Source organism: Andrena cerasifolii, chromosome 10 (assembly GCF_050908995.1).
Source record: "Andrena cerasifolii isolate SP2316 chromosome 10, iyAndCera1_principal, whole genome shotgun sequence".
Lineage (NCBI taxonomy): Eukaryota > Metazoa > Arthropoda > Insecta > Hymenoptera > Andrenidae > Andrena > Andrena cerasifolii.
The window spans coordinates 2122286-2133094 of NC_135127.1; the positions used below are offsets into that span (position 1 = coordinate 2122286).

The following is a 10809-nucleotide window of genomic DNA, read 5'->3' on the forward strand; positions in this document are numbered from 1 at the left end:
TAGATGGACAGTTTAGCTGATTCCGAAGTTTACATCAAGGTGTTCCTTAGAAATATCTGTTGTATTAAAAAAAAATCAAAAGCTTTGCACGTAAAAATGTACAAATTTAAAGAAAAAAATAACTGCAAGTAAAAAATTAATGTATTTAAGGATAAAATGATGAAAACTCTACCCATTGCCCGTATCACCAGTAGATGGACGATAGGGCTAGCAGATGGACAGTTCAAAATAGATGGACGGGTGTCTGGCTAGACGAGTAAAAGACTTATTAGATATAGTAGGTACCTAGATTAAGTTATTTTTAGTTAAAATATAGTTTATTTCATCAAAACTAAAAACGTATGGAGTCTTCATTGGCAGAAAACGGTGCCACAGATTATAGGCCCAGGCCGCAAATAAAGTGAGGTTATCTCTAGCCTAATGGGGCTAGACGTTTCAGGCATGAAGTGACTCGCGCATGGTGGCGTAAAATCATACATGCAAATACATTTTTCGCATACAAAATTTTATTTTAGATAAATATGTTAATGTTTTATAAAGAAACGAACGTTTTTTCTACAAAATAAAAAAACAATAATATAGATTAAAACTCTAGTTCTTTCAATATTAACGATTAACCAACGATTCGTCCATCTGCTGGGCCTGTCCAGCTACTGACCTGCTTACCCTATTTAATGACAAACACATTATTGCACTGTTTCAATGCTTGTGTGACACCAGTCCTGTAACGCGATTGACCCGATTACAGAGCTTACTTTAGTAGATGGCGCTCTGACAGTATTTCCCAATACCTACCAGGCTCTGACGATCACAGGCGAATTCCCACTTCTCTCCTTCTCTTCTCGACTGCGATCGTCAGAGTCTGGTACGTATGGAGAGAGCCGTTCAGCGTGACAGCAAGGCGGAGGTGCCCCTGATGGCTCGCGAGCCTCCAGTTAGTCATCCCTGACTTTGAACGAATGTAATCATTCTTGGCCTATTTAAATATAACGTATATTTCTTCACTTTAGTTAAAAAATATAATATATATGTGAATACTTTATCCAATTAAATCAGTGTGTGCGTACATTGACTAGTGAATGTATACATTCGCTGAATTAACGCTTTGACTGTAACACAAGCTATATTACAGTATTTTATAAAACAAAAATATTTAAAACAAAAATTTTATGCTAAACGATTTTATTAAAAATGCATTAAAAACTAAAACTAATTATTTTCTTGTATTACAATTTCAATGGTGTTTTTCAACTTTAAATAAAAACGTGGCGCAGGATATCTCGCAACAAATTCATTTCGACGCTTGATGCAGTACTAAATTGATTCATATTCTGTTAAAGAATTATTTTTTAGTTTTTAGTGCATTTTTTAATAAAATCGTTTAACATAACTTTTTTTCTTATATATTTTTTTATTTCCTAGTTTTTAGTGTTTATGGATTTACACTTCGCAGCTCAGACTTCTTTACAAATATCTTTTTTTTTAATTTCAAATCGCGTTGCGACTAACGACCCGAACGTAGCGGCTTTTTGTCGTTTTCTTAAAGAACGCGAGTGGCTGATTTCAAGTGGTTTGGATTTGTGGTTACGGGTTATATTTATTGATGACTGCGTAATTTATTCAACCCCTCGGGGTTATTTTTTTTTTATAAATATTGTATTGCCATCCAAACTACGCACGCCTGCAAAGTTTCAAGACAATTGGATTGGTGGAGGTGGATTAAATTTGACTTGCCAGATTTGGAACACACATACAAACATACAAACAAACAAACAGAGGATCGAGGCTGAATAAAATCGTTTAAAAATAATTCAATCAAGATCAAGAATTACGATCACAGTAAACAAATTCACTCAAGATAAAAAAAACACGATTCCTGTGATAAGTCAGTGTTAGTAGAGATACTATCTACTGTAGAATCGTCAAATCTACTTAGCGAACGCGAGTCGGCAAGCCGTGGGTGTTTCAACGACGCGGCTGGTACGGCACGAAACTCGCCGAGCCTCGCACCGTGGTATCGCACCTTAAGGGGGTATACCCGTTTGAACCCTCGGAAAATGTATACATTTTGTGGATTTTTTTACAAGTCAACGGTTTGATGCAGATTTCCCGTTTTTTGACTATGTTTACATAGTATTATGAACTACTTATAAAAAAAGTTTCAGTTAAAAAACTATTGTTTTTCGGAAGTTACGGATACATGTCCGAAAGTCTCTCGATTTTAGACGGCTAAACGGTGGCCCTAAAAACTCGCGCTACGTTCAACCAATTTACTTCAAATTTTGCATGCAGAATCATAATAAGATTCCACATCGTCCAACGAAGGCGATTTTGAAAATTTTGAAAAATAAAGAAATGGTGAGAGATCAAAGGTAAAGTTAAATTTTTCTAAGAGAAAAATCCACCTTTTTCCTTTATAAATAATAAACGGGGAATCGAAATAAAAAAAGCCTTCGTTGGACGATGCGGAATCTTATTATGATTCTGCATGCAAAATTGGAAGTGAATTGGTTGAACGTAGCGCGAGTTTTTAGGGCCACCGTTTAGCCGTCTAAAATCGAGAGACTTTCGGACATGTATCCGTAACTTCCGAAAAACAATAGTTTTTTAACTGAAACTTTTTTTATAAGTAGTTCATAATACTATGTAAACATAGTTAAAAAACGGGAAATCTGCATCAAACCGTTGACTTGTAAAAAAATCCACAAAATGTATACATTTTCCGAGGGTTCAAACGGGTATACCCCCTTAAGAGAGACGCTTCTGGTCACAATAGCTGGCCACACACGGGGAGGTTTCTCTGCGGTCTTCATCCGTTGCGGACACACCCGCGATCAAAGTCTGCGGCGGATCAAAACTGCAAACACCCACTAACATACAACGAAAGTTCACAGACAAATCACGTTGAATAAATCGGTCACAGATAAAACTGCGTGTTAATGGATGAAAACCGCTAGTTTATCCGCGGATTTCATCGAAACTGTGGACTTTCGTCTTGTTGAAAGTTTTCTCAGTAAAGGCCGCGCATGCTCCTTCATGTGTGTGTGTGCGCGCGCGCAGTTGGTCCGAGAGAATCAAATGCACTCGGTGTACCAGCTTCACTCAAATCGAGTATCACTTCACAATATTAAAACTAAAATATCTCCTAAACTAATAACTATTCGGTATAAATTGCTTAATACTTTTTTATAGGGAATCATGAGCTGCATCGATTAGTGCATTAAAATTTATGTGGATCCATTTAAAGAAGCAAAATGGGCTTCCACATGCTCCCTACATGTCGACCTATAAAATGCTACAGACAGCAAATTGTGCCCCCCTCGGAAGTAGGGTAAAGAACCCAATTACTGACACCTAACCAATTACTGTCACCTTGAGCTATTTTACTTAAAATAACGAATAAATAAACTATAGTATATAATCTATAGTATAGATTATAGGTTGAATTACATAATTCTTTTTGTGTGTGATTTTACAACGTTTATTCATTCGTTATTTTAAGTAAAATAGCTTAAGGTGACAGTAATTGGTTAGGTGTCAGTAATTGGGTCCTTTACCCTATTCAAGTTTTGTTTGAAATATTTTTCGGTATCATCAACAGTTTCGAAGATATTCGCGGGGATCGATTTACCCCTCGGTTGTCACCCCTACTTTTTCGAACGTCGTTGCCACACTGGGTCAATTTGACCCTGCCAATTTTCAACCAGTTGTTATTTAAAAACTATTTGTTAAATTAAGTCTAAAAAATTCTGAGATAAAGTTTGAACATTGTAGAATATATGCCCATCGCAGAAAGTTGGCATTTAAAGTGTGATCATGCTTAAAAATAATTTGAAGCAATAAGAGTTCCGATAAAAAGTTTTTTGCTTAAAAAAATCGCAGGTGTGACAACCGAGGGTTAAACGAGGCACAATATATTCTCGTTACAAATAGTCTGTTAAAGTTTCATCCTTGGCAGAACACAACAGTCCGATTCTCAAGTCCAGAAATATAATATCTAAATGATAAAGTTAAATGAAAATTTAGGCAGTCCACAAAATTGTAGAAAACATATTTTTGTGATTTTATTTACATTATAAATATAATATCATTCAAACGTTCCTTAAATCTTCGATTCTTTTATAAACGTCGCTCGAAGAGCTTGACAGAAGATAAAACGTAGATACATGTACAAATCCGGAAGTATTCCTAAAATTCCATTAGAAAATTGTTGACAACGTGAGAGTTTTGGCACTCCTCGTTTACGAGGGGTACAGTTTATTAAATTAACGATAAGATGTAAAATAACATTGATCTTTTAATTCGGCCCTGTACAATGGTAATACATACATATAAATATATTCAAGTATTTATACGATAAGATACATATCGTAATCGTTAAAACTATATAGCCTGTGTTACAACAGTACACGACGCCGAATCAAATAACGATGGTTCTGTGCGTCCTCTCTGCGGTTCTTACATTGTCTTTACATTCACAGGATTTTCGGTAAGAGTTTCTCAATATTTGCATTTTCATATTTGTCTCTTGAATGCGATGACGATGCCCGTCTAGAATGTGTTACGCGCCATTGAGAAATGTATCGCGCATCTAATGATTTTTAACAGGGGATGAATGATATGATGAATATAACGACCAAGCATGTTCCTCGTTCACGTGGGGTTTACCAGCGGATGAACGCCGACATTACGGCAAACGCGTTGTCACTTCATTCTGCCGCCGCCCTGTCACACAGTCTACGAAGGAACGCTAGAAATAAAACGATCGATATTAACGTTTTAAACCGAAAAGCGGCGCAAGTCGAATGGCAGTGAAGAAATATTTACAGTTGTCGTAGATCGCGGGCTCAGAGAACCGCCAATGCCAATCGGACTTAGCGCCGTAACACAAACATAAGCGACGTTGAACGTACATACACTCCGTTCCACATAAGAGCGTACCAACGCCCCTACCGATTTGCGACCGATCTGCGCAGCTCCCGCGGATCTGACGCACGCGATTGGTCGTAGCGCTCTCGCGATTGGTCGTAGCCCTTTCCCTGCCGGCTTACCACCAATCAACAGCGTGCCCCTGCGCGAAACGAGTACGCTCTAATTTGGAACGCAGTGTAGTAAGCATCACCGCAGTCTGAATTGCAATATCACCGAGTCATGTAAAATTATATTACATGCCGTACCGCGGTTTCAGCTTTGTAAGATTTTAGAAGCTCGAGAAGTCACATAGACGTATCAGATTCAAGTACATACGAAACGATCATTTTTCTTCCTCTTTTTACTGGGAATAGAAATAAAAACAGAAAAGAAAACAGCCACTGATAGAATGTTAATGCGATTGAAGTAAAATTTACGACTGAAACAAAGTTTTGTTTTCAACCGTAGAAATCCGTGACGCGATGGTAAATTAACGTATCGTATTCAAGTACAACTATACTGTTCGGAAATAATCATAGCTAAATATTTATGCGGGAATATAAGTAAATTTTTGAAAAGCGAACGGTGGACGTATTAATAAAAATGCCAAATTTTTAAATTTAAAAGTTCACTGGGCGTGATAACTTTAAGTAAAATTCGTTCAAGACCTTTGCCCAAGAATTTTGGACCACCTAATTATGTAATTGTATTCTCCAAAAGACATCGTAGTGTGTTGTGTCAGCGTGGTGAAAAGATTGTCTGAAGCGACTTTGATTAAATCAGTGATAAGTTTGAAAAGTGTAAAGATTACTTCGCGAAATCAACGTCACAAGCTGTCGAGTCACAGATCTCACGTACGACTGACTTAAGTCTTTGCACGTGTTGTTGTGCGAGAAGCGGGTTATCGATTTCAGCATCCCTGCCACATTGAATCGTTGCATCCTATAAATTATAAGATGTGCGTGATGAAAGGGGAGGGAGAAGATCGTGTTAGTTTGCAGATAAAACCGGGACAAAACAGTGGAGAAAGGCAAATGGTTCACGAAGGCATACTCTACAGGGAGTACTTACGGAGGACGACTTTTGGTCACACTGACATCCAATTTGTTTATAACAACACCATCATCTTCTTCAAGAATGCTGTAGAACACAAAACACGTGGAAATGTGAAATAACAGGGAGGGTGGGGAAGACAATGATTTATTGATTCCCGTCACACGCCTGGACACTTCGGGTAGCTGTGTAAAATTTTCTAAGGATCTACACTACTATACAAATACTGTACACCAGGAAAAACGGGGGGAAGGACTCTTGTTTAGATTTTCTACAGCAAAATCAACATCTACGGATAGAACGAATGTAAACAAATGCATTTCCTATGGTTGTATTCTGCACTCCCGCTGCTTTCTCTCCAACTAGCGATGCTCTACATTAATATTATTTCTCACTGATGCAGCTTTTCTAACACTCTTACTCTCTTTGTTTACTTCGCGAGATGCATGTGCCTTTTCTACGCAGATGAACCGATACTTACGAGCATAGGGGATGAAACCATCTTCGTCTTCGGGGTCCATGCATTCCTTCAGCACCGTCTCTACTTCGGAATCGGTGAGTTTCTCACCTATCCGGGCATAGACAAACTTAGTTGAGCAACGTTTCTTTTCATCCCTTTCTCTTATGCTTTTTCAAACTCCATATGTAACTTAATTAACACGACCGGTATCGATTTCATTTAACACATCTTATGATAAAAATTCACACTTCCGTCTTATGCGTTTCGGAAATGTTTAAGATTTACATAATTATAGGCTGTACTTCCGAAAGGCCCCAGTGGCCGATCGACACGAGATTTGTGGGGAGGGGTGGGGAGGGTGTTTGGACCCTAAATCTAAAATTGTTGCTTCGGGAAGTTATTAGTTTACGAGATATTAATAAAAAAACTTTTAGTATTTCTGTTGACTTCTTCCGACATTAGCCATTCCACTTCCCAACTTGTTCTGGATATTAGTATTGGTTGGGGCTAGATTAGTGCGGGGGGCGCGTAAAGCGATGTAAGTTTGGAGATTTGAACCAGAAACTTGGAGAAGCGATCCATCCTATTATACAGGGTGGATACCTATTACTTTATTGGTAGGCAATACTCTAGGGGGTGATTCTACAGGCCAAAATAAGACAAAAATATAGAATACAATTTTTTAATATCGCGCTTCGTTTTCGAGAAAATTGGCTTTGAATTTCAGCTATATATGCATGCCATTTAAGTGTCTGAGGGGCACGCGGAGGTAAGGGGAACGCGTCCAGCTGTCCGTAGGACAAATTGGGGGGGGGGGGCACGATGAAACCCCGTTAGGACTACGTATATGCAGTTCAAAAAAATAATTTGTAAAAAAAAATTTACAATAATTTTTTATTAATATTTCGGAAACTAATAAATTCCCGAAGCTACAATTTTAGATTTAGGGTCCACACCCCCTCCCCACCCATCCCCTCAAGCCTCGTGTCGATCGGCCACTGGGGCCATTCGGAAGAATATCCTAATTATATAGTAATATGTAATATTATATAGTATAGACCAGGGTTGACTAACTGGTGGCTCGCGAGCCACCGGGGGCTCCTCCGCTTTATTGCTACGCTGAACGGCCCCCCTCCATAGCTACCAGACTCTGACGATCGCAGTGGATTTCTCCTTCTGTCTTTCTCTTTTCGACTGCGATCCTCAGAGTCTGGTAGGTATGGAGGGGGGCGGTTCAGCGTAGCAGGAAAGCGGAGGAGCTCCTGGTGGCTCGCGAGCCACCAGTTTGTCAACCCTGGTATAGACATAATTATAAATTGTAATTTTTTATTACACTTAACACTAAACGTACCAAGCGGGGTCAAATGACCCCTTTCAAAATTTACTTTAAAATCGTACATTCACTGTTATTTCTTTCGCTCATCTGACTTTCTGTAAATTCTTATATTATCTGATTATATTCAATTTCTCGCATTCCGTTTTTTTCTTAGCTTATTTTTTATCGAGAAAAATTCTTTTCCACACCTTATGTACCACGAGGGGTCGTTTGAACCCTTACGAAATTTACGTATTTTTCCGCAGTTCTCCAACTGGAACCTTAGTTCTGGACTCAGATACACTTCTCAAGTTATAGTTTCATTTATCCGAATCTGACATGTGTGTTTGGTTTCGCCGCGAGCGCTTAAACGACCCGATCGGGCCCATACGACGTAACGCACAAACAGAAAGGACTCTTATCGGAGATTTACAAGAAACCAGAAAAATGCCAAATAAGATTGTGCACGGGTAATAAAACCACTCAAACTTGAATAATTTGCTAAAAATTCGCCTGCGGAAAATGCATGAAGGAGAAACCAGTCATATGTAAAAAGTGTAATTAATTGATTATTTTATTTATAAAAATAAAAATATATGTTTGATTACTTTATTAGAAATCAGAAGTTATGTTGCGAATTGTTTCCTTTAATAAATTAAGAATTTCTTTCTAAAAATCAACGTTTATTTCATAAGGGGTCAAACGACCCCTTATGGTAAGAATAGGTACGTGTAAAGTACCGGTACGTTTAGTGTTAAAAATAACAGCATAAAGACAGTGATGTTAAGTGCTTTGACATTTTTCGTAACAGCGAAAAAAGATGTAGGTTTGACCAAATTATCAGCTGTATTAATGAACTTCAAAAGTCAGTAAGTTGAAGGAAATTCGCGAGAATAGTCTTCTTAAAATAAAGAGTTAAAAAATAATATAGTGCTTCATTTCTTTGGTATTGTCAACAGGGCCGTTTCTAGCGGGGGTGCAGAAGGTGCCCCGCACCTGGGCGGCCAAACGTAGGGGCGGCCGCAGGCCGTTTATTATATGTAAAATTTTGATTAATAAGAATAACAACCGAAACTCTTTTGCATGACGACTGTTTAAAATTATGTGCGTATAAATATAAAACTAAACACTGCATATTAAATTCTTATTTAAAGAATTATTAATTAATAAGGGCGGCAATATTGTTTTTGCACCCGAGCGGCCAAAACCCAGAAGCGGCCCTGATTGTTAAAGGGTACCACATCTTTGATTATAAAGTATGATAGAGTTGTGTGTTTATATGCAAACAATTTTCCTTAACTAATAGCCATAATAAATGTGAATGATTACCAAGCGAGAGCAGTATGTGCGAGAGTTCACCGGCCATCATAGTTCCGTTTTCCTCTTTGTCGTAGAGCTTCAAACACTCGATGAAGTCTTCGTAACATCCCTGCTCCTTATCCTTTTTACATTGGCTGTAAATCGGCAGAAATTCGTCGAGTTTCAGCAGCTTCTCGCCCTTCTTTTTTGTTCCACCCAGCTTTTCTATGGTGGCGTTTGTGGGATTCAGGTTAAGGGCCCGCAGAACGTTCCCAAGGTCGACGGCATCGACGACATTGGAACCATCGGCGTCGTAAATGGAGAAGGCGAATTCTGCCTCTGTTCAATAAACAAGGGAGTGTTAGCTTAGCTCGTGCCATCCGTGGTAACGCTGTTCATTTCCCCCAGCATTTACTTCAAGTACTTAATATTCCGAATGCTTCGAAACGGAGAATGTTTAATTCAACCTACATTGTCGACGAATAATCTTCTGTTAAAGTAAAATAAACTCCTCGATGGATTCAGCCTTAAAGCACGGAGCGCGAAATTTGGGTTTATGTCAGCTGAAGCGCGACTGTTCGAGCGTACCTGGTTCAAAAATATTGCTCTATTTTAGGACGCAGCGGCTCCCACCCAGCAACCGATTCAAGAACTTGCTGGTGGAAGTAGTGGGTCAGATTACCCCCGCCGAGCCATATAAGAACAGAGCACTAACTATTTTTGAAATGGTGCTCCCCATTCGGGGTGATTACACATCTCTTTTTGCTTTGCCGGTTACTGGCGATTATGTAACACCACTGTCACGTGACGTGAATATTGTGTTTCATGCATGTAGATAGAACTTTTAACGGCAATACATCGCAAGCAGGATCATCAGATAGTTAAACGTCTCAGGGTTTTTTCTTCGGTCGATAAAAATTTAATATTTTTTTAATAAAATACGTTTTAGTATTAGAGGGATCTGAATGTTGTCTAGATCGACGCACAAAAATGTCACGTGTTTAAATCTGCGATTGTAACGTCTATTTTTGCTACGACATATCACAAACGCGTTCTTCTTTCAATTTTAAGACATTCCCCTCGCGGTATTTCAAATTTCGCGAATACTTCTCCTCACTTTGGTCCGGATGGTCCCACAGATTTATCGGAGTACGAGAAATTATTCATAGAATTCACTGGGTACTTGGTAAGTACTTAACGAATTATATTTCGTAACTTCGGCATTTTAACATTTCTTTTGTTATGCACAAGCAGAATTAAGCACACATGCCATATTTTACTCACTTTCGACATCCTTGGCGCTGAGGTCTGCCTGTAAAGCAAACAAGTTATCTTTAAAATCCTGGTTATTAGAAATTTGTTCTGGTGTATTATTTCGTTTATTATTGATAAAATATCCAATATTCTCGATGGAACTGTACCAGCAATTATTGGATTTAACGCGTTCACGATGCAGAGTACAAAAATCGAAACTTGCGGAGGAATAGATAGCCGCGAGAATAAACAAAGTACAAATAATTCTCGAAACTCCTTGAACAGAAAAACTGACGAATATGCAACAAAGCCAACAAGCGAGACGAATAAATTCTTCGTATCGTATTAAGGTCCCGAGGAAGAGATTGGGGACTCACCATTGTAGTCTATCTGGTGCCTGTGGATGCTAACCGAACGGAGTGTGAACCAGAAGTGCTACCGGGTGTTACCAAATTTATTCATTTTATTTCTGTAGATGGCGCAACGGTCAGGACACACGAGAATTATATCAGGAGGT

The 10809-nt window shown here is 38.6% G+C and overlaps 1 protein-coding gene across 2 annotated transcripts; it reads right to left on the minus strand.

Annotated features, from left to right (window-relative positions):
* Positions 1 to 4222: 4222 nt before the first annotated feature.
* Positions 4223 to 10803, minus strand: Mlc1 (Myosin light chain alkali). Of its 2 annotated transcripts, XM_076821714.1 has the most exons (6): positions 10670 to 10803; positions 10323 to 10350; positions 9069 to 9377; positions 6446 to 6532; positions 5983 to 6051; positions 4223 to 4750 (listed from the first exon to the last, which is right to left on the minus strand). In XM_076821714.1, the coding sequence occupies exons 1-5, from the start codon at positions 10670 to 10672 to the stop codon at positions 6020 to 6022; spliced, it is 459 nt and encodes a 152-aa protein (XP_076677829.1). In that variant the 5' UTR covers positions 10673 to 10803; the 3' UTR covers positions 4223 to 4750; positions 5983 to 6019. The 2 variants fall into 2 exon arrangements, with proteins under 2 accessions (XP_076677829.1, XP_076677828.1); XM_076821713.1 differs by lacking the exon at positions 5983 to 6051.
* Between the last annotated feature and the right edge of the window lie 6 nt (positions 10804 to 10809).